Genomic DNA, 25,649 nt, shown 5'->3' on the forward strand with positions numbered 1-25,649 from the left:
TGACCTACTGACCTAGTTTTTGAAGGCATGTGACCCAGTTTCGAACTTGACCTAGATATTATCAAGGTGAACGTTCTGAGCAATTTTCATGAAGATCTTGTGAAATATATGGCCTCTAGAGAGGTCACAAGGTTTTTCTATTTTTAGACCTACTGACCTAGTTTTTGATGGCACGTGACCCAGTTTCGAACTTGACCTAGATATCATCAAGATGAACATTCTGACCAAGTTTCATGAAGATCTTGTGAAATATATGGCCTCTAGAGAGGTCACAAGGTTTTTCTATTTTTAGACCTACTGACCTAGTTTTTGATGGCACGTGACCCAGTTTCGAACTTGACCTAGATATCATCAAGATGAACATTCTGACCAACTTTCATAAAGATCCCATGAAAAATGTGACCTCTAGAGTGGTCACAAGCAAAAGTTTACGGACGGACGGACGCACGCACGCACGCACGCACGGACGGACGACGGACGACGGACACCGCGCGATCACAAAAGCTCACCTTGTCACTTTGTGACAGGTGAGCTAAAAATGCTGAGGCAGGACAATGAACGTTGCACTATCCACCGAATACTAATAGCTCATTATGGACCTTGTGTCATATGATGAGGGTGATGAAGTGGAACTACTACTTTAATACTGCATTGAATCTATTTTTAATAACAGAGATAGACAAGATGATTACGAATAACTATTTCAAGTTTGAAGTAAATCCATCAACTAATAACAGATAAAGTGCAAGTGCATCAAAACTTCAACCAAGGTGTGGACGCGGATGTCAATGCAGGGTTGAGTAGGATATCTCTCCATATTTTTGGTAAAGTTGAGCTAAAAATTAAGATTATACAGCAAACCTGATCATGGCTTGAGACATTTCCTCCATCAGAGCTGGACCAGATCTTCCTTTAGGTGCAGGGTCAGAATCAAATATCACCTGCGCAAATGGATGCTTCCACAGCTGTAGAAACAATAAGTTATAACTTGGGTACATTTAGCCAATATTACAAAACATTTCTTACATCTGTTGACAATGCGAAAGAAATGGTGATAGTATGGCATGACAATGTGAAAAAAATGATAAAAATTGATGTCAGTATAGCAATCAATGAGAACATAATCTAAAAGGCTCTATAATTTTGAAAAAAAAAAAGTTTCCTGTTCCATTTTCATGTCAGTATGCAATCTTCAAAGAGTTTATATCCAAGTACATTTTAATGTACAGTTCACATTTTTTAGTTTAAAGACTTTCAGACAATTTATAAGTATCACTTCCGATAACTGGTGACAGAGTTTCTTGAAATATCTAACTTTCATAATTCTGTACAAATAAGAACAACACATCATTTTTATAATCATCTCAAGTAAAATATTATATCCTATATCACTGAACTGTCTCAAATGGGAAAACAATTTCTTGTTAGAGGACCTCTACACAATGCTATAGTTCTAGGCCTTGAGGATGATGTTTTAAGTTTTACCAATATAAATCTACTTACAACAAATGACCCCTCAGGTAACACTAATTTGACCTCTGGGGCAAGGTCTGAAGAAACTTGGTAGAGTACCCCTAGATGATGTTAAAAACTAAATGTCTAATCATCTGGGTCTTTTAGCTTCAGACATAAACATTTTTGAAAGTTTTTCTTATACAAGTCTATGTAAAACAAGAGGGCCATGAAGGCCCTCTATCGCTCACCAGACCTATTGACCGAAATATCATCAAGATTAACATTCTGACCAAGTTTCATTAAGACATGGTCATAAATATGGTCTCTAAAGTGTTAACTAGCTTTTCCTTTGATTTGACCCAATGACCTAGTTTTTGACCCAACATGACCCAGATTCAAACCTGACCTCAAGATCATCAAGATTAACATTCTGACTAAGTTTCATGAAGATAAAGTCATAAATGTGGCCTCTAGAGTGTTAACAAGCTTTTCCTTCGATTTGACCTAGTGACCTAGTTTTTGACCCCACCTGACCCAGATTTGAACTTGACCTATAGATCATCAAGATTAACGTTCTGACAAATTTTAGAGATATGGTCATAAATGTGGCCTCTACAGTGTTAACTAGCTTTTCCTTTGATTTGACCCGGTGACCTAGTTTTTGATCCAACATGAACCAGATTCAAACTTGACCTAAAGATCATCAAGATTAACATTCTGACCAAGTTTCATGAAGATACAGTCATAAATGAGGCCTCTAGAGTGTTAACAAGCTTTTCTTTTGATTTGACCTAGTGACCTAGATTTTGACCCCACCTTACCCAGATTTGAACTTTACCTAAAGATCATCAAGATTAATGTTCTGACAAAGTTTTATTAAGATATGGTCATAAATGTGGCCTCTACAGTGTTAACTAGCTTTTCCTTTGATTTGACCTGGTGACCTAGTTTTTGATCCTACATGACCCAGATTGAAATTGGACCTTGAGGTCATTAAGATTAACATTCTGACTAAGATTCATGAAGATACAGTCATAAATGTAGCCTCTACAGTGTTAACAAGCTTTTCCTTTGATTGACCTGTGGACCTAGTTTTTGACCACTGATGACCCAGCATCGAACTCATCCAAGATTTTAATGAGGGTAACATTCTGACCATGTTTCAATACCTCTAGAGTGCTAACAAGCTTTTCCTTTGATTTAATCTGGTGACCTAGTTTTTGGCCCCTGTGACCTTGACCTTTGACCTGGTGACCCCAATGTCAGTAGGGGTCGTGAACTCAATAAGTACTATCAGCATTTGAAGTTTAAAGGTCCTGTATTCAGTGTTTCGCGAGTAAAGTGCCTTTATGCAAAAAGTTAACATTGGCCCCTGTGACCTTGACCTTTGACCTGGTGACCCCAGTCAGTAGGGGTCGAGTACTCAGTAAGTACTATCAGCATGTGAAATTTGAAGGTCCTGGGTGCAGTGGTTCGCAAGTAAAGTGCCTTCATGCAAAAAGTTAACACTGGCCCCTGTGACCTTGACCTTTGACCTGGTGATCCCAAAGTCAGTAGGGGTTGTGTACTCAATAAGTACTATCAGCATGTGAATTTAAAGGTCCTGGGTGCAGTGGTTCGCAGGTAAAAAGCCTTCATGCAAAAAGTTAACATTGGCCCTTGTGACCTTGACCTTTGACCTGGTGACCCCAAAATCAGTAGGAGTCGTGTACTCAATAAGTACTATCAGCATGTGAAGTTTGAAGGTCCTGGGTGCAGTGGTTTGCAGGTAAAGTGCCTTCATGCAAAAAGTTAACATTGGCCCCTGTGACCTTGACCTTTGACTTAGTGACCCTTAAGTCAGTGTGGGTCGTGTACTCCCTAAGTACTATCAGCATGTGAAGCTTGAAGATCCTGGGTGCAGTGGTTCGCGAATAAAGTGCCTTCATGCAAAAAGTTAACATTGGCCCCTGTGACCATGACCTTTGACCTGGTGACCCCAATGTCAGTAGGGGTCGTGTACTTAATAAGTACTATCAGCAGGTGAAGTTTAAATGTCCTGGGTGCATTCGTTCACGAGTAAAGTGCCTTCATGCTGAAGTTAACGTTGGCCTTCATGCAAAAAGTTAACGTTGTGACGAATGAACGAACAAACGGACGGACAGTTGAAAACTAATATGCCTCCCTTCGGGGGCATAAAAACAATGTCCCATAACTTTGCAGATTATTTATCTAAAAGAATGTAACATGCACCATGCACAAGTAGGGTTGGTACTGATCACTTGTGTGAAGTTTCATTAAATTGTATGCAAGGGTTTGGCAGATTAGGTGCGCACAACATTGCATATGCAGACTGCATGTATATAGTATATTAAAAAACAAGAGGGCCATGAAGGCCCTGTATCGCTCATCTGACCTAGGAATCATCAAGATTAACATTCTGACCAAGTTTCATTAAGATATGGTCATAAATGTGGCCTCTACAGTGTTAACTAGCTTTTTCTATGATTTGACCTGGTGACCTAGTTTTTGACCCTACATGACCTAGATTCAAACTGGACCTTGAGATCATCAAGATAAAAATTCTGACTAAGTTTCATGAAGATAGAGTCATAAATGTGGCCTCTACAGTGTTAACAAGCTTTTCCTTTGATTTGACCTGGTGACCTAGTTTTTGACCCCAAATGACCCAATATCAAACACGTCCAAGATTTTATTTAAGGTAACAATCTGACCAAGTTTTATTAAGATTGGGCCAAAATTGTGACCTCTAGAGTGTTAACAAGCTTTTCCTTTGATTTGACCTGGTGACCTAGTTTTAGAGCCCATAAGACCAAGATTCGAACTTGACCTAAAGATCATCAAGATTAACATTCTGACCAAGTTTCATGAAGATACATCAAAAATGTGGCCTCTAGAGTGTTTCTGACCCCATCAGACCCAGATTTGAACTTGACCTATATATCATCAAGATTAACATTCTGACCAAGTTAGACCTGGTGACCTAGTTTTTTACCTACATGACCCAGATTCAAACTGGACCTTGAGATCATCAAGATTAAAATTCTGACCAAATTTCATGAAGATACATCATAAATGTGGCCTCTACAGTGTTAACAAGAGCCATGTTACACATGGCTAATCCCCCCGCCGGGCATATTATAATTGAAGGCTAAAGTTCCTGGCAAGTTAGTGTCGGAAAGTATTAATTTTGGGGAAAGCTTTGAAGAACCGTTTAGTTGTGGTCCGCATCAGGGGCTTTAAAGTTAATCTTAAAAAAAAAAAAAAAAAAAAATGCAAGTCCACACAAAAATCTTTATCAGGTAGAAACTGGTCAAAATACACCTCAAAATTGGATATAGCATGCATGTTGTACTACAGAAAAGTGGTCTCGATTTTTCCCTACGACTAGTAATGAAAAAGTTACAATAAAAGCTATTTATAGTAACAACAAAGGGAAGTAATTCTAAAGAAGGGAACTGCGCATGACACTTTGTCTCATGATGGTGTATAATTAATTGTGCCAAGTTACATCAAAATCCCTCCATGCATGAAGAAAAAATGCTTCGGACAAAGTCATTCTTGTATCTGACCTTTGGCATCTAAGTGTGACTTGACCTTAGACCTAGGGACCTGGATCTTGCGCGTGACACCTCCGCTCATGGTGGTGAACATTTGTGCCAAGTTATATCAAAATCCCTCTATGCATGAAGAAGAAATACTCCGGACAAGGTTTTTCATTCTTGTATCCTTTGACCTCTAAGTGTGACCTTGACCTTAGACCTAGGACCTGGTTCTTGTGCATGACACTCCGCCCTCGTAGTGGTAAACATTTGTGCCAAGATATACCAAATCCCTCCATGCATGAAGAAGATATGCTCCGGACAAATTGTTTTTAAGAAAATATGATAAAGGGGAATAACTCAAAAAATAGGCAAGGTAGGGTTATTGTTCTTGCACACTGCACTTCCTCCCAATGTGTTTCTATCAGTGTATGGGGTTTGAAGAAAATCCCTCCAGTACTTTGGAGTTACGCCCCCGGACAAAATGTTTAAGAAAATATGATAAAGGGGAATAACTCAAAAAATAGGCAAGGTAGAGTTATTGTTCTTGCACACTGCACTTCCTCCCAATGTGTTCTATCAGTGTATGAAGTTTGAAGAAAATCCCTCCAGTACTTTTGGAGTTATGCTCCGGACAATTTTTTTTAAGAAAATATGATAAAGGGGAATAACTCAAACAAGAGCACCGCCTTGCGGGTGCTGACGCTCATCTGATTTTTTTTTGTGTAATAGAAATATTGTCCTACCCATGATTTTCTAAGTCTAAAAAGGGCCATCATTCTTGCAAAAAGCAGGATAGAGTTATGTTTCTTGATGTACAGTGTCCACTTATGATGGTGAAAAACTGTTGCAAGTTTTAAAGCAATAGCTTTGATAGTTTATGAGAAAAGTTGACTTAAACATAATACTCAACCAAGAAAATGATTTCTAAGTCCAAAAGGGGCCATAAATCTTGCAAAAAGCAGGACGGAGTTATGTTTCTTGCTGTACAGGGTCAAACTTAAGGGGAAATGATGGGAACAAGTGTTGCAAGTTTTAAAGCAATAGCTTTGATAGTTTAGGATAAAAGCTGACCTAAACATAAAACTTAACCAAGAAAACTGATTTTCTAAGTCCAAAAGGGGGAATAAATCCTGCAAAAAGCAAGATGGAGTTATGTTTCTTGATGTACAGGGTCAGCTTATGATGGTGAACAAGTATTCCAAGTTTCAAAGCAATAGCTTTGATAGTTTAGGAGAAAAGTTGACCTAAACATAAAACTTAACCAAGAAATCTGATATTTTCTAAGTACAAAAGGGGCCATAAATCTTGCAAAAAGCAAGATGGAGTTATGTTTCTTGCTATACAGGGTCAGCTTATGATGGTGAACAAGTATTCCAAGTTTCAAAGCAATAGCTTTGATAGTTTAGGAGAAAAGCTGACCTAAACATAAAACTTAACCAGGCAACGCCGACGCAGACGCCGACGCCGACGCCGACAACCGCTCAAGTGATGACAATAACTCATCATTTTTTTTCAAAAAATCAGATGAGCTAAAAATAGGCAAGGCAGAGTTATTGTTCTTGCACACTGCACTTCCTCCCAATGTGTTCTATCAGTGTATGAAGTTTGAAGAAAATCCCTCCAGTACTTTTGGAGTTATGCTCCGGACAAAGATCGTTGCGGACGGACGCACGCACGCACGCACGCACGCACGGAGAGCATTTCTAATATCCCCTTCGCCTTTGGCGGGGGGATAAACAAGCTTTTCCTTTGATTTGACCTGGTGACCTAGTTTTTGACCCCAGATGACCAAATATTGAACTCATCCAAGATTTTGTTTAAGATAACATTCTGACCAAGTTTCATTAAGATTGAGCCAAAAATTGTGACCTCTACAGTGTTAAGCTTTTCCTTTGATTTGACCTGGTGACCTAGTTTTGACCCCGGATGACCCAATATCAAACTCGTCCAAGATTTTATTGAGGGTAACATTCTGACCAAGTTTCATGAAGATTGGGCCAAAATTGTGACCTCTAGAGAGTTAACAAGCGTTTCCTTTGATTTGACCTGGTGACCTAGTTTTTGACCCCAGACGACCCAATATCGAATTCGTCCAAGATTTTATTGAGGGTAACATTCTGACCAAGTTTCATGAAGATTGGGCCAAAATTGTGACCTCTAGAGAGTTAACAAGCTTTTCCTTTGATTTGACCTGGTGACCTAGTTTTTGACCCCAGACGACCCAATATCGAATTCGTCCAAGATTTATTGAGGGTAACATTCTGACCAAGTTTCATTAAGATTGGGCAAAAATTGTGACCTCTAGAGTGTTAACATTCAAATTGTAGACGACAACGATGGATGGACGACTGACGGACGACGGACACAGGGCGATCACAAAAGCTCACCCTGAGCATTTTGTGCTCAGGTGAGCTAAAAACAAAGTCCCATAACTGTGCAGATTTTTTTTTCTGAAAGAACCTAACATGCACCATGCTCAACTAGGGTTACTACTGATCACTTGTGTTAAGTTTCAATAAATTGTGTGCATGAGTTCAGGAGATTATGCGCGCTCAAGATTGCATATGCTGACTGTATGTATATAGTATAGTAACAAAAATCAGAGTCCCATAACTCTGCAATTTTTTTTTCTGAAAGAACCTAACGTGCACCATGCACAACTACTATTGTTACTGATCACTTGTGTGAAGTTTCATTAAATTGTGTCAAGGGGATGAGGAGAGTTGGTGCGCACAAGATTGTGTCTATGTATATAGTATAGTAACAAAAAACAAAGTCCCATAACTCTGCAAAAAAAATTTTCTGAAAGAACCTAATGTGCATCAAGCACAACTACTGTTGTTACTGATCACTTTTGTGAAGTTTCATTAAATTATGTCACGGGGATGAGGAGAGTTGGTGCGCACAAGATTGCATATGCAGACTGTATGTATATAGTATAGTAACAAAAATCGAAGTCCCATAACTCTGCAATTTTTTTTTCTGAAAGAACCTAACATGCACCATGCACAACTACTGTTGTTACTGAACGCTTGTGTTAAGTTTTATTAAATTGTGTCAAGGGGATGAGGAGAGTTGGTGCGCACAAGATAATGTCTATGTATATAGTATAGTAACAAAAAACTAAGTCCCATAACTCTGCAAAAAAAATTTCTGAAAGAACCTAACATGCATCATGCACAACTACTGTTGTTACTGATCACTTTTGTGAAGTTTCATTAAATTGTGTCAAGGGGATGAGGAGAGTTGGTGCACACAAGATTGTGTCTACGGACAGACAGACGGACGGACAGACAGACAGACAGACAACCTGAAACCAGTATACACCCCCTTACAACTTTGTTGTCGGGGGGTACAAATATTATATAAAGATTTGACAGCAATTTTGGAATGTTAGCATGCTAACTATTAAGTTTATCAGCTGTATATCATAAGTCCTATTTTTAGAAAAAAAAATCAAATTGCCCAGTAGACTTCTGCACTGACTAAAAGAATACCTATATATCTTATTGACTCCACTCTTGATTTTTATGATATATATTGATGTCTGATATAAGCAGTTTATTTTATATATATTGGCACAACCAGTTTACGACCCTTAACAAGTTGTCTGTCCAGTTTTTTTCACACGCAAGTCCAACTCTTTGGTTCTTGTCTCATATTTTCTATCAGCATAAATGCTATAAAAGCGTACCATTTAAGTCTTACTGAATACATGGCATGATCTCTAATTTTGGAAAGTCATCAGTAGCCTGAATTGGCAGCTAGATTACAGGGGGTAAGGTAAAGTAAATGACAGGCAATAGTTGGTGCATTATCTAAGGAACTATATCATGTGCCCAATAATTCAGGTGTCACATCTGCTATATGATAGCTGTCACAGATGACAATGTATTACATAACTTCTAAGCTTTTGACATTCCAAATATTTCAAAATGCTCAGAAAATGAAGAAAACTGTTGCAAGGAAAGGCATCAGGATTGCATTGTCAAAGTAATTTTGTATAGTATGCTTCATAATTTTGGTAGGAAACATGGGTTAAGGAATATACATTTAGTGTAAAAGATACATAAATAATGGATATTGGTGTAAGAATAGATAGTTTGTTTGTTTGTTTTGGGTTTAACGCCGTTTTTCAACAGTATTTCAGTCATGTAACGGCGGGCAGTTAACCTAACCAGTGTTCCTGGATTCTGTACCAGTACAAACCTGTTCTCCGCAAGTAACTGCCAACTTCCCCACATGAATTATCAGAGGTGAAGGACTAATGATTTCAGACACAATGTCGTTTATCAAATAGTCACGGAGAACATACGCCCCGCCCGAGGATCGAACTCGCGACCCCGCGGTCCGTAAACCAACGCTCTTACCTACTGAGCTAAGCGGGCGGGCGCAAGAATAGATAGTAGTCAATGAAATATGCAAGCTTTTTTGTAAAAAGAAAAACCTCCTGAAAACATGGTACTGCTATACAAAAACTTATATAAACTTCCAAGTACCAAAACTGGGGGAGAATATGTTTCTAACTGTTCTGTCTCAATTGTAAACAATCTATGTCTCCATTGTAAACAATGAAACAATCGAAACTGATTAATTTGGCTGGAAATTTTTTTATCATACAAAGTCTTAGGCGGTCGAAAATAGGTGGGGGTCGGAAATAGGTTGTTTGGGGATATATTTTTCAGAGAAAATCTTTTTAAAACAGGCTTGACACTAGAATTCAACAGTTATTTAGTCTTGATAATTGATACTATCTGAAAGTTCAAAAAACATAACATGGAAAACAAGAGATCACAGAGTGATCTTGGCACCCACCATTGAGCCATTTTTGAATGTTCCAAATTTCAAGACTAGATCAAGGTCAAAATCAAGGTCAAAGTTCATTTCGGAACACAAAACTGTGCATGTGGTCCATGCATGTGGTCCAAATTTGAAGCTGTAGCTTGAGAAATGTGAAAGTAGGTCACTAGATCAATTTCAAGGTCAAAGTTCATTTCTGTACACAAAACTATGCTTGTGCTTCAAACTTGAAGGCTATAGCTTGAGAAATGTGAAAGCAGTTACTAGGCAAAATCAAGGTCAAATTTCAATTCAGAACACAAAACTATGCATGTGTTCCAAATTTGAAGCCTGTAGCTAGAGAAATGTGAAAGTAGGTCACTAGGTCAATCTCAAGGTCAAAGTTCATTTCGGTATACAAACCTATGCATGTGGTTCAAATTTGAAGGCTGTAGCTTAAGAATTGTGAAAGTAGGTCAAAAGGTCAAAATCAAGGTCAAATTTCATTCGGAACACAAAACTATGCATGTGGTCCAAATTTGAAGGCTGTAGATATAGAAATGTGAAAGTAGGTCTCTAGGTCAATATAGGTCAAAGTTCATTTCGGTAGACAAAACTATACATGTGGTCCAAATTTGAAGGATGTAGCTTTAGAACTGTGAAAGTAGGTCACTAGGTCAAAATCAAGGTCAAATTTCATTTCGGAACACAAAACTATGCATGTGGTCCAAATTTGAAGCCTGTACCTTCAGAAATGTGAAAGTAGGTCACTAGGTCAATGTCAAGGTCAATGTTCATTTCAGTACACAAACCTACGCATGTGGTCCAAATTTGAAGGCTGTAGCTACAGAAATGTGAAAGTGGGTCACTAGGTCAATCTCAAGGTCAAAGATCATTTCGGTACCCAAAACTCTGCATGTGGTCTAAATTTGAAGACTGTAGCTTGAGAAATGTGGAAGTAGGTCACTAGGTCAAAATCAAGGTCCAATTTCACTTCGGAACAAAAAACTATGCATGTGGTCCAAATTTGAAGCCTGTACCTTCTAAAATGTGAAAGTAGGTCACTAGGTCAATGTCAAGGTCAAAGTTTATTTCGGCACACAAACCTATGCATGTGGTTCAAATTTGAAGGCTGTAGCTACAGAAATGTGAATGTAGGTCACTAGGTGAAGATCAAGGTCAACTCATGTAAAGGTTCATCTATTCACTCAAAACTATATATGCGGTCCAAATTTGAATGTTGTAGGTTATGCACTAGAAGATTTTTAAAGTTTTTCCCTATATAAGTCTATATAAACCATGTGACCCCCGGGGCGGGGCCATATTTGACCCAAGGGGGATAATTTGAAAATTCTTAGTAGAGAACCACTAGATGAGGATAATTTGAACATTCTTAGTAGAGAACCACTAGATGATGTCACATACAAAAATATTAAAAGCCCTAGGCCCTGTGGTTTTGGAAAAGAAGATTTTCGAAGTTTTTCCCTATATAAGTCTATATAAACCAACTGACCCCCGGGGCTGGGCCATATTTGACCCTAGGGAGATAATTTGAAAAATGTTGGTGGAGGATCAATAGATGACGCTGCATACCAAATATCAAAGCCTAGGCCCTGTGGTTTTTGAAAAGAAGATTTTCAAAGCTTTTCCCTATATAAATCTAAGTAAATTATAAAAATAAACAATGGGCCATAACTCACTCACTCTAAAATTGTTGAACCAGTCTGATTTTCAGGGAGACACAACTTTGGTACCAATACATCATTCTGACAAAGTTTGGTCAAAATCCCCCCCAGTAGTTTCTGAGGAGATGCGATAATGAGAAATTGTTAACTGACAGAAGGACGGATGCCAGACCATGGACGCAGAGTGATTTGAATAGCCCATCATCTGATGATGGTGGGCTAAAAAAAAAAAAACTCAAAAAATTCCAAGTTAAAAAGGGGCATAACTCTGTCAAAATTCAAATCAGAGTAATGGGGATTATTTATCCTGGTGTAGACTTTGATAGTAAATAACTATTTTAAGTTTCAAGTCAAAAGCTTTGATAGTAACAGAGATATTTGACTTTATTGAAAACTTTAACCAAAAATTCTAAGTTAAAAAGGGGCATAACTCTGTCAAAATTCAAATCAGATAAATGGGTATTATTTATCCTGGTGTAGACTTTGATAGTAAATAACTATTTTAAGTTTCAAATCAATAGCTTTGATAGTAACAGAGATATTTGACTTGATCAAAAACTTAACCAACGGCGACCCCGGCGCTGGGGCGAGTGCAATAGCTCCACTTTTTCTTTGAAAAGCCGAGCTAAGAACCAAGTTTAGTGATGATTCATCAAATGGTTCATGACAAGAAGTCATTTACAGGTTTTTCATTTTTTAGCTCTAGCGGCCCCTAAAATCAGTTATGTAGAATCATTTGAACAAATCTTAGGGAGGAATTTACAAGGATGCTACAGACCAAGTTTGGTGGAAATCCATTTAGTAGTTCATAAGAAGAAGTTGTTTAAAAACTTCTTTATTTCAGCTCTAGCGGGTCCTAAAGTCAGTCAAGCTGAACCATTTGTACAAATTTGACAGAGAACCTTACTAGGATGCTACAGACCCATGTATGGTATAATTCTGACCAGCAGTTTCAGAGAAGATGTTTAAGTAAAAGGATGATGCCCAGAGGATAACTGAAGACGGATGACTGACACAGGATGATCACAAAAAAACTCACCTGAGCAAAATGCTCATGTTAGTTAACAAAAGGGTCACTGACCCTAAAGCGCTCACCTGTGTACAAGGCTTCAAGTGTGTTTGTATAAGTACAGAGTTAGGTTTTGTTTGTTTGTTTGTTTTGGGTTTAACGCCGTTTTCAACAGTATTTCAGTCATGTAACGGCGGGCAGTTAACCTAACCAGTGTTCCTGGATTCTGTACCAGTACAAACCTGTTCTCCGCAAGTAACTGCCAACTTCCCCACATGAATCAGAGGTGGAGGACTAATGATTTCAGACACAATGTCGTTTATCAAATAGTCACGGAGAACATACGCCCAGCCCGAGGATCGAACTCACGACCCCGCGATCCGTAGACCGACGCTCTACCTACTGAGCTAAGCGGGCGGGTCACAGAGTTAGGTTTCTTCTATGTTAGTCTATATCATATACATGTCACACACACTTTTGAACCTAGGGTAATAATTTGAACAATTATGGTAGACATTACAAATCTGATATCACACGCCAAATATCAAGGCTCTAGCTGTTATTCATTCAGAGAAGGAAAGTGACCACGCCGCCTGGCAGCCGTACTTTTTGATGAATCAGAATAATTTGAACAATCTTGGTAGAGGGTCACACAAGAACCATTTGTGCAAAATTATTTTAAATCCAGGCTAGCAGTTTCACACAAAAAAGATTTTTAAGGTTTCCACTATATACATATAGGGAAAAGTGACCACGCCCTCTGGCGGCCATGTTTTTTGATGAATCGGTATAATTTGAACAATCTTGGTAGAGGGTGACATAAGGACCATTTGTGTGAAATTATTTCAAAATCGAACCATTCGTTTAGGAGATGTCGTTGGAAGTTTTTTTCTATTTTTAGCTCTGGCAGCCCCTATATGCAACCAAGCGGAACCATTTGAACAATTTTGGTAGAGGATCACCCAAGGAACATCATGGCCAAGTTTCATCAAAATCCATTCAGTGGTTTTGGAGATGTCGTTTAATCACAAATGTTGACAACGGACGACTTGACACACAGACAACGGACACTGCGTGATCACAATACCCCACCATGAGCACTTTGTGCTCAGGTGAGCTAAAAAGGAAAACTTAAAGAAAAGAGGTATTTTAGCCTCAGTGTTGTATATATCATACCTCAAAATCAGGATAAAATGGTAGCACTTCAACAGGTTCCACACCAGGTTTACTGTAATGCTTTGTGATCTAATAAAAGAGAAAAGATAAGCAGTATCAACTATCAAACATCTATGGATATGAGTTATCTCCCATCAAAGTTTCTCATTCGCACTTGTTAGATAAACAAGATCTATGGCGGAATAACAATATTGACTTTTCACAAGCATTTTCTCAATAAAATTTTATGAATCGGTATAGATGCTCTGGACAAACTTTTAACACAAAGGGAGATAATTAACAAGAGCTGTCTCCATAGGATGACACATGCCCCCGATGGCACTTTGAATGAATAGTTATGGCCGATGTTAGAGTTTAGGACCTTTGACCTACAGACCTGGGTCTTGCGCGCGACATGTCGTCTTACTGTGGTACACATTCATGCCCAATAATTTTAAAATCCATGTATGAATGACAAAGATATGGACCGGACATGCCAATCAATGCACTATCATGAAATATGACCTTTAACGTCTAAGTGTGACCTTGACCTTTGAGCTACGGACCTGGGTCTTGCGTGCGACACGTCGTCTTACTGTGGTACACATTCATGCCAAGTTATTTGAAAATCCATCCATGGATGACAAAGATATGGACAGGACACGTATGCACTATCATGAAAAATGATCTTTAACGTCTAAGTGTGACCTTGACCTTTGAGCTACGGACCTGGGTCTTGCATGCGACACGTCGTCTTACTGTGGTACACATTCATGCCAAGTTATTTGAAAATCAATCCATCGATGACAAAGATATGGACCGGACACGAAATCAATGAAAATAGACGTTTAAAAGTCTAGTGTGACCTTGACCTTTGAGCACGGATCTAGGTCTTGTACGCGACATGTCGTCTTACTGTGGTACACAGTCATGCCAAGTTATTTGAAAATCCATCCATCGATGACAAAGATATGGACCGGACACGAAAATTGTGGACAGACCGACAGACTGACAGACCGATAGACGGTTCAAAAACTATATGCCTCCCTTCGGGGGCATAAAAATGAGGCCAGCTAGAGTTATGGTTCTTAGTAACTGCACTTCCTCTCACTGATGTTTATAAATATGTGAAGTATTGACACTCACAGGGATTTTTTACTGTTTCAAAACTGGGGCCCAGTGCCCATTCAATTGGGAAAAACAACGCATAAGAACTGAAAATTGGGAAATTTCAAAAACAAGTTCTACCATTATACGGAATATATTTCAGCATAGTTATTGTTGTATGTCACATTACATTTCAATTTTTCTCTTTTTTGTCTTTTGAGTGTCTACTAAATGTTTTAAGACAGGTCCTTCACTGATCTTCAGCATTAAGTATATGAGGTGGTTTTGAGTCAGCCTGGTTCTTAGGGACGTGGAGAGGTCGTTCATTAGTCTGAGCCCTCTAAACGACATCTCCAAAGGCCCACCACTGTTCTATAATGATCATACCAAATCCTGGGACTTTATTGCAGTGGCCTGTTTTTCGGCGTTTGTTATCTACAAAACCGAAGCTAGACAGCTTTTGCTTGTCAGCAACATACTTTTTTGCGACTCTTTTTGTATAATATTTACTATTATTGCTCGGCATATTTTCATTTATGTTTAAAATTGGCGAGCTTAACTAAATGCAACTGTGGACATGTATCAGAAAATAGAATGGTTCGCAAGATTTAATCGAATACTTGGTACCGGCAGGGGTATCCGATTAACACAGGAACAGCATCAACTCGATTAAATTTAAGGCACAAGATTCAAAATGAAAACTAATCGAGCTAGTATCGGAAACCTGAAAATTGAGAATACCGCAAAATTGGTATTTTTTTTCGCAGATTTTTGAGAAATTTAACTTCAGGATTGGGAAAATAAGCAATTTTCTGCAATCCTGGGATGGCCCCAAAATCAGCCTTAAAAATCCTTGACTGAGTGATCATTTTAATACTTTTCAAGTAATACTCTGGAAAAGTTATCATACATAAAGGGAGATAATTCAAAAGCAGGGTAAGCTAGAGTTCTTGTTCTTTGACACTGCATTCCTTCTCACTGATTTCTATGAATATGTAAAGTATTAAGTTAATATAGATTTGAAGTTATGCTCTAAACAAGGTTTATTCGTATAAGGGGAGATAATTCAAACAAGAGGGTCATGATGAACCTATATCACTCACCTGTTAAACCTGGCCTAGAAATCATCAAGATAAACATTCTTACTAAGTTTCATGAAGATAGGGTCATAAATATGGCCTCTAGAGTGTTAACAAGCTTTTCCTTTCATTTGACTTGGTGGCCTAGTTTTTGACCCCACATGACCCAGTTTCAAACTTGACCTTGGGATCATCAAGATAAACATTCTGTGCAAGTCTGTATCAAATCAGTGCATAAATGAAACCTCTATAGGGCTGAAAGGGCCAAAATAGAAAATTTTGCCCCTGAACTTCTGAACCAATGATGGAATCTTTCGGTTTTCGAAAGGAACTGAGATCTTATTGTGACTTAAGTTGAGTGTAAGTGTGGTTAAAATCAAATGTAAAATGTCACTTCTATCATGTTCACAAGGTAAAAATTAACAAATTTTGTCTCTTTCAGGGGTCAATCAGGGGCCGTAACTCCGGAACTTATGAATGGACCTGATTGATTGATCATGGAATCCAAGACCTATGACTGTTTAAGATATTTTGCAAGTTTGTATCAAATCAAACCATAAGCTTTTTTCAAGTGTGAATCAAATCTAACAATGGGAAATTAATCCTAAAAAAAAAAATTCTATACAATATAAATCCACAAAAAGCTCTTTACCAGGTAGACACCTAACAAGAGCAGTCGGAGGACAGCAACGCTCGACTATTCAACAGCCTTGTCGCTTGAATGAATACGGAAGTCGAAAAAGGGGCATAATTTAGTAAATAAGTAAAATAGGGTTATGGAACCTGCATAATGCTTATCAGCTCATGATAGTGAACAAGGTATGAAGTTTCAATCCATTCCCATTAGTGGGTACTGAGATACCAGCTTACATATAAGAATTTAACCCAAAAATCCTAAGTTGAAAAAGGGGCATAATTTTGTTAAATGCGAAGTTGAGTTATTGACCCTTTGCACTGCATGTCATATCATGACAGTGAACTAGTGTGTTAAGTTTCAATCCTTTCCCATTAGTGGATACTGAGATACCAGCTTACATACAAAAACTTAACCAAAAATTTCTATGTTGAAAAAGGGGCATAATTTTGTAAAAAAGCAAAATAAAGTTATGGGACCTGCTTTGTGCATGTCAGATCATGACAGTGAATAAGTGTGTGAAGTTTCAATCCATTCCCATTAGTGAGTACTGAGATACCAGTTTACATACAAAACCTTAACCAAAAAATTGTAAGTCGAAAAAGGGGCATAATTTTGTAAAAAAGCAAAAAAGAGTTATGGAACCTGTGCAATGTAAGTCAGTTTATCACAGTAAATAAGTGTGTGAAGTTTCAATCCATTCCCACAAGTGGTTACTGAGATACCAGCTTACATACAAAACCTTAACCAAAAATTTCTAAGTCGAAAAAGGGGCATAATTTTGTAAAAAAAGCAAAACAGAGTTATGGAACCTGTGCAGTTTAAGTCAGTTTATCACAGTAAATAAGTGTGTGAAGTTTCAATCCATTCCCACAAGTGGTTGCTGAGATACCAGCTTACATACAAAAACTTAACCAAATCGGGACGCGGACGCGGACGCGGACGCCGACGCATGGGCGAGTCCAATAGCTCTACTATTCTATGAATAGTCGAGCTAAAAATAGGATGTAACATGCATGTTGTACCACAGAAAAGTGGTCTCGATTTTTCCCTACAGCCAGTAATAAAAATGTTACATTATAGTCTATTTATAGTAATAACAATGGGAGGTAATTCTAAATACAATGCTGCCTCATGGTGGTGAACATGTGTGCCAAGTTACATTAAAATGCCTCCTTGCATTAAGAAGAAATCTCCAGAAAAAGTCATTCTTGAACTTGACATTTGATCTCCAAGTGTGACCTTGACTTTTAAACTAGGGTTCTGGGTGCTGTGCATGACACGTCGTCCCACCATGGGGTGCATTTATGCCAAGTAATATTGTAATACCTTGATGCATGACAGAGTCCTGGACCTGACAGGAAAAAACAAAACAAAACCTTTGACCTTTGACCTCCAATTGTGACCTTGACCTTTGAGCTAGGTGTCCGGGTTTTGCTCATGACATGTCGTCTCATCATGGGGAACATTTGTGCCAAGTGATATTAAAATCCCTTGATGAATGACAGAGTTATGGACCGGACACGAAACAGACCCTGTTCATGCCATGTTAACATTTGACTGCCAAGTGTGACCTTGACCTTTGAGCTAGGGGTCTGAAAGTTGTGCATGACACATCGTCTAATTATGAGGTACATTTGTGCGAAGTAATATTAAAATTACTTCATGAATGGCAGAGTTATAGACCTGACAGGAAAAAAGCCCTGTTGACCTTTGACCTCCAACTGTGACCTTGACCTCTAAGCTAGGGGTCTGGGTTTTACGCATGACACGCCGTCTCATCATGGGGAACATTTGTGCCAAGTAATATCAAAATCCCTTCATGGATGGCAGAGTTATGGACCAGACAGGCAAAAAGCCCTGTTGACCTTTGACCTCCAATTGTGACCTTGAACTTTGAGCTAGGGGTCCGGGTTTTGCGCATGACACGTCATCTCATCACGGGGAACATTTGTGTCAAGTAATATTAAAATCCCTTCATGAATGACAGAGTAATGGACCGGACACGAAATTGTGGACGGACGGATGGAAGGACGGACGGAAAAGCGTATTCCTATCGTCCCCGAAACTGGTTTTCAACCAGTAGGGGACTAATAATTGAGATAGAGTGACACTGCACCAAAACTTTAACCTGAAATTCTAAGTAAGGAGGATAATTCATGAAATATTGGTGCAAGAGTTATGGCCCTTGTGTCATATATGTGAGTGATGATGAGGAATAAATATTTTAAAGTGTAAATCAAATCCACTCAGTAATAACAGAGACAAGAGGACCATGATGGTCCTGAATCGCTTGCCTGTCCCCACATGACCCAGTTTTGAACTGAGCATGACGTCGTTTTTTCCATTATTTGACATAGTGACCTAGTTTTAGAGCTCATGTGACCCAGTTTTGAACTTGACCTAGACATCATCGAGATAAAAATTCTGACCAATTTTCATGAAGAGCATTTGAAAAAATATGGCCTCTAGAGAGGACACAAGGTTTTTCTATTATTTGACCTAAAGACCTAGTTTTTGAAGGCACGTGACCCAGTTTCGAACTTGACCTAGATATCATCAAGGTGAAGATTCTCACCAATTTTCATGAAGATCTCATGAAAAGTATGGCCTCTAGAGAGGTCACAAGGTTTTTCTATTATTTGACCTTATGACCTAGTTTTTGATCGCACGTGACCCAGTTTCGAACCTGACCTAGATATCATCAAGGCGAACATTCTCACCAATTTTCATGAAGATCTCCTGAACAGTATGGCCTCTAGAGAGGTCACAAGGTTTTCTATTTTTAGACCTACTGACCAAGTTTTTGACCGCACATGACCCACTTTCGAACTTGACCTAGATATCATCAAGGTGAACATTCAGACCAACTTTCATGAAGATCCATTGAAAAATACGGCCTCTAGAGAGGTCACAAGGTTTTTCTATTTTTAGACCTACTGACCTAGTTTTTGACCGCACATGACCCACTTTCGAACTTGACCTAGATATTATCAAGGTGAACATTCAGACCAATTTTCATGAAGATCCATTGAAAACTATGGCTTCTAGGGAGGTCACAAGGATTTTCTATTTTTAGATCTATTGACCTAGTTTTGGACCTCACGTGACCCGGTTTCGAATCTGACCTAGATATCATCAAAATGAACATTCTGACCAATTTTCATGAAGATCCATTGAAAAATATGGCCTCTAGGGAGGTCACAAGGTTTTTCTATTTTTAGACCTAATGACCTAGTTTTTGACCGCATGTGACCCACTTTCAAACTTGAACTAGATATCATCAAGGTGAACATTCTGACCAATTTTCATGAAGATCCATTGAAAAATATGGCTTCTAGAGAGGTCACTAGGTTTTTCTATTTTTAGACCTAATGACCTAGTTTTGACCGCATGTGACCCACTTTCAAACTTGATCTAGATATCATCAAGGTGAACATTCAGACCACTTTTCATGAAGATCCATTGAAAAATATGATCTCTAGAGAGGTCATAAGGTTTTTCTATTTTTAGACCTAATGACCTAGTTTTTGAACGCATGTGACCCAGTTTCGAACTTGACCTAGATATCATCAAGATGAACATTCTGACCAATTTTCATGAAGATCCATGGAAAAATATGGCCTCTAGGGAGGTCACAAAGATTTTCTATTTTTAGACCTACTGACCTAGTTTTAGATCGCTCTTGACCCAGTTTCGAACTTGACTTAGATATTATCAAGATGAACATTCTGACCAGTTTTCATGAAGATCCATTGAAAAATATGGCCCCTAGGGAGGTCACAAGGTTTTTCTATTTTTAGACCTACTGACCTAGTTTTTGACCGCACTTGACCCAGTTTCAAACTTGACCTTGATATCATCAAGATGAACATTCTGACCAATTTTTATGAAGATCCGTTCACAAGTATGGCCTCTAGAGAGGTCACAAGGTTTTTCTATTTTTAGACCTACTGACCAAGTCTTTGACCGCATGTGACCCAGTTTCGAACTTGACCTAGATATCATCAAGATGAACATTCAGACCAACTTTCATACAGATCCCATGAAAAATATGGCCTTTAGAGAGGTCACAAGGTTTTTCTATTATTTGACCTACTGACCTAGTTTTTGATGGCATGTGACCAGGTTTCGAACTTGACCTAGATATCATAAAGATGAACATTCTGACCAATTTTCATGAAGATCTTGTGAAATATATGGCCTCTAGAGAGGTCACAAGGTTTTTCTATTTTTAGACCTACTGACCTAGTTTTTGACCGCACATGACCCAGTTTCAAACTTGACCTAGATATCATCAAGGTGAACATTCTGACCAATTTTCATAAAGATCCCATGAAAAATGTGACCTCTAGAGTGGTCACAAGCAAAAGTTTACGCACGCACGCACGCACGGACTGACTGACGGACGGACGACGGACGCTGCGCGATCACAAAAGCTCACCTTGTCACTTTGTGACAGGTGAGCTAATAATGTGAAAATGCATAAAAAAATAACCTTAAATTCTAAGTAAAAGGTGGCATAATTTGTGAAAAATTTGTGCCAGAGTTATGGACCTTGTTTCATATGATGTGCGTGATGATGTGGAACAACTATTTAAGTTTGAATCAAATTCATTTAGTAACTAGAAAATGCTTTTGTAAAAAAGCGCATGTCTCCCCCAATGCAAAGTCCTATAGGCAAGAAGTCAATAGGGGTCAGGAGCGAAAGTCAAAGAGACACTGATGGTTGGCTGCAATAGGGATCATCTACTTGGCATGTCCAATCATCCCGCTAAATTTCAACACTCTTGGCCTAGTGGTTCTCAAGTCACTGTTCAGGCTTCTGTGATCTTGACCTTTGATCAAGTGACCTCAAAATAAATAGGGGTCATCTACTCTGCAAGTCCAATCATCCTATTAAGTTTCAACATTGTAGGTCAAGTGCTTCTCAAGTTATTTCCAAAAAATGATTTTACATGAACAGGCCACTGTGGCCTTGACCTTTAATAGACTGACCCCAAAATCAATAGGGGTCATCTACTCTGCATGTTCAATCATCCTATGAAGTTTCAACATTCTGGGTCAAGTGGTTCTCAAGTTATTGATCGGAACTGGTTATCAATGTTCAGGCCCGTGACCTTGACCTTTCACGGAGTGACCCAAAAAACAATAGGGGTCATCTACTCTGCATGTTCAATCATCCTATGAAGTTTCAACATTCTGGGTCGAGAGGTTCTCAAGTTATTGATCGGAACTGGTTATCAATGTTCAGGCCCTGTGACCTTGACCTTTAACAGGAGTGACCCAAAAATCATAGGGGTCATTACTCTGCATGTAACAATCATCATATGAAGTTTCAACATTCTGGGTCGAGAGGTTCTCAAGTTATTGATCGGAAATGGTTTTCCATGTTCAGGCCCCTGTGGCCTTGACCTTTAACAGAGTGACCCTAAAATCATAAGGGGTCATCTACTCTGATGAACAATCATCTATGAAATTTCATCATTCTGGGTCAAGTGGTTCTCAAGTTACTGACCGGAAATGGTTTTCAATGTTCAGGCTCCTCTGACCTTGACCTTTCACAGAGTGACCCCAAAATTGTAGGGGTCATCTACTCTGCATGACCAATCATCCTATAAAGTTTCAACATTCTGGGTCAAGTGGTTCTCTAGTTATTGATCGGAAATGGTTTTCCATGTTCAGGCCCCTGTGACCTTGACCTTTGACAGAGTGACCCCAAAATCAATAGGGGTCATCTACTCTGCATGACCAATCATCCTATGAAGTTTCAACATTCTGGGTCAAGTGGTTCTCTAGTTATTGATCGGAAATGGTTTTCCATGTTCAGGCCCCTGTGACCTTGACCTTTAATGGAGTGACCCCAAAATCGATAGGGGTCATCTACTCTGCATGACCAATCATCCTATTAAGTTTCAACATTCTGGGTCAAGTGGTTCTCTAGTTATTGATCGGAAATGGTTTTCCATGTTCAGGCCCCTGTGACCTTGACCTTTGACAGAGTGACCCCAAAATCAATAGGGGTCATCTACTCTGCATGACCAATCATCCTATGAAGTTTCAACATTCTGGGTCAAGTGGTTCTCTAGTTATTGATCGGAAATGGTTTTCCATGTTCAGGCCCCTGTGACCTTGACCTTTGACAGAGTGACCCCATAATCAATAGGGGTCATCTACTTTGCATGTACAATCATCCTATGAAGTTTCAACATTCTGGGTCAAGTGGTTCTCAAGTTATTGATCGGAAATGGTTTTCAATGTTCGGGCCCCTGTGACCTTGACCTTTGACGGAGTGACCCCAAAAACAATAGGGGTCGTCTACTCCAGCAGCCCTACAACCCTATGAAGTTTGAAGGTTCTAGGTCAAATGGTTCTCCAGTTATTGCTCGGAAATGAAGTGTGACGTACGGACGGACGGACAGGGTAAAAACAATATGTCTCCTGGGGGAGACATAATAACTGAGAAAGAGTGAAAGTGCATCAAAACTTTAACCTGAAATTCAAAGTTAAAAGGGGGAATTTATGAAATATTTGTGTGCAAGAGTTATGGCCCTTGTGTCATATGATGTGAGTGATGATGTTGAATAATTATTTTAAGTTTGAATCAAATCCATTCAGTAACAAGCAAATTCGATGAATTGGTATCCCCCGCCGAAAGGGTTTGTGGTGAGGAATGGCAAAAAAATATATCCGGCAAAAAGTTAAGGATGTTACTAAGAAGCAAATAATTTCATTAGTCAAAATCAATTAAACAGAAAATGAATGTTTTAAGTGTACATAATAAATGTATGTTATGTTGATCCTGAGTAATGAAATTATTTTGAATGGAATATGTTTACTGTAATAAGCTAAGCTTTTAGAATTAAATGGAATTGTTTCAAATGTGAGCTTGAAGTGTAACTAGAATGAAATACTGTCTTAGTATAGTTTGGCACCAAGTGTTGCTATCTAATTAAAAGAACAGACTGATGTCCTTAAGAGAGCACAATCAAGTAAGATATCTTGAACATGGATGGCGGCAAGGGGTGGATGTTGAAGGTTTGAAATTTTTTAAAAATGTTTAGGGGGGGGGGGGGGGGGGGGGGGGATACATGATCGGGGTGGTGGGCATGACTGGCTCGAGTAATGGAGTAGCAAGGTGGGGGAACGGTACAACTTTGCATGTTGATAAATATTCATGGAAGGTTTGAAATAAATTTAAAATAAGGAATGAAAAAAAAAAAATTTGTGTGTTGGGGAGGGGGGATGGGGTGTGACCAAGGCGAGGGGGTGCCCAGGTGTGGGTACACAACTTCACATGTTTATAATATATGTTCATGGAACAGAATGAAAGAAAGTTAATGAAATTCTACCAATATGGCTCCTGACATGAAATTTTCATTAAATCAAGGGCAATCCATAAAAAAAACTTGACAGGCATCATCACAGTATGTTGGTTCATGTTTAGGCCATAATAAATTAATTCCTAGATTATCATCCCCGCCCGCCCCCTTTTTTTATGCCGCCCGCCCCCTTTTTTATTTCTCCCTCTCAAAAAAAAAAAAAAAAGAACCAAAAATGTACAAACATGTGATAAGGTTTATTTGTTTTAATGCTGCGGCAAAATACCATAGATAATGCGTTTTTTTAACCAGCCCCGACACACAGGTATCGACGACTTTCCAACTTCAAACCAAAACAAATTTTGTTTTCGATTTTCGCCATTTTGATAAAGGGAAACTAGAAAATGCTTTTGTAAAAAAGCGCATGTCTCCCCCAATGCAAAGTCCTTTAGGCAAGAAGTCAATAGGGGTCAGGAGCGAAAGTCAAAGAGACACTGATGGTTAGCTGCAATAGGGATCATCTACTTGGCATGTCCAATCATCCCGCTAAATTTCAACACTCTTGGCCTAGTGGTTCTCAAGTCACTGTTCAGGCTCCTGTGACCTTGACCTTTGATTAAGTGACCTCAAAATAAATAGGGGTCATCTACTCTGCATGTCCAATCATCCTATTAAGTTTCAACATTGTAGGTCAAGTGCTTCTCAAGTTATTTCCAAAAAATGATTTTACATGAACAGGCCACTGTGACCTTGACCTTTAAAAGACTGACCCCAAAATCAATAGGGGTCATCTACTCTGCATGTTCAATCATTCTATGAAGTTTCAACATTCTGGGTCAAGTGGTTCTCAAGTTATTGATCAGAACTGGTTATCAATGTTCATGCCTCTGTGACCTTGACCTTTAACGAAGTGACCCCAAAAACAATAGAGGTCATTTACTCTGCATGAACAATCATCCTATGAAGTTTCAACATTCTGGGTCGAGAGGTTCTCAAGTTATCGATTGGAAATGGTTTTCCATGTTCAGGCCCCTGTGGCCTTGACCTTTAACAGAGTGACCCTAAAATCGTTAGGGGTCATCTACACTGCATGACCAATCATCCTATGAAGTTTCATCATTCTGGGTCAAGTGGTTCTCAAGTTACTGACTGGAAATGGTTTTCAATGTTCAGGCTCCTGTGACCTTGACCTTTCACAGAGTGACCCCGAAATCGTTAGGGGTCATCTACTCTGCATGACCAATCATCCTATTAAGTTTCAACATTCTGGGTCAAGTGGTTCTCAAGTTACTGACCGGAAATGGTTTTCAATGTTCAGGCCCCTGTGACCTTGACCTTTAATGGAGTGACCCCAAAATAGATAGGGGTCATCTACTTTGCATGTACAATCATCCTATGAAGTTTCAACATTCTGGGTCAAGTGGTTCTCTAGTTATTGATCGGAAATGGTTTTCCATGTTCAGGCCCCTGTGACCTTGACCTTTGATGGAGTGACCCCAAAATCAATAGGGGTCATCTACTCTTCATGACCAATCATCCTATGAAGTTTCAACATTCTGGGTCAAGTGGTTCTCTAGTTATTGATCGGAAATGGTTTTCAATGTTCAGGCCCCTGTGACCTTGACCTTTGACGGAGTGACCCCAAAATCAATAGGGGTCATCTACTCTTCATGGCCAATCATCCTATGAAGTTTCAACATTCTGGGTCAAGTGATTCTCTAGTTATTGATCGGAAATGGTTTTCAATGTTCAGGCCCCTGTGACCTTGATCTTTGACGGAGTGACCCCAAAAACAATAGGGGTCGTCTACTCCATCAGCCCTACAACCCTATGAAGTTTGAAGGTTCTAGGTCAAATGGTTCTCCAGTTATTGCTCGGA

General features: G+C 39.0%; 1 protein-coding gene across 1 annotated transcript in view; it reads right to left on the reverse strand.

Annotated features, from left to right (window-relative positions):
• The window catches only part of LOC123536279 (RNA polymerase II-associated factor 1 homolog), a 205,086-nt gene that overhangs the window by 62,300 nt on the left and 117,137 nt on the right, over window positions 1-25,649 (reverse strand). Inside the window, exons 7-8 of the mRNA XM_045319303.2 lie at window positions 13,650-13,718; window positions 862-965 (exon numbers count right to left, since the gene is read on the reverse strand). Coding sequence (XP_045175238.1) covers window positions 862-965; window positions 13,650-13,718 — 173 coding nt within the window. The remainder of the gene's footprint in view (window positions 1-861; window positions 966-13,649; window positions 13,719-25,649) is intronic.

Source organism: Mercenaria mercenaria, chromosome 1 (genome assembly GCF_021730395.1).
Source record: "Mercenaria mercenaria strain notata chromosome 1, MADL_Memer_1, whole genome shotgun sequence".
In the NCBI taxonomy this organism is placed as follows: domain Eukaryota; kingdom Metazoa; phylum Mollusca; class Bivalvia; order Venerida; family Veneridae; genus Mercenaria; species Mercenaria mercenaria.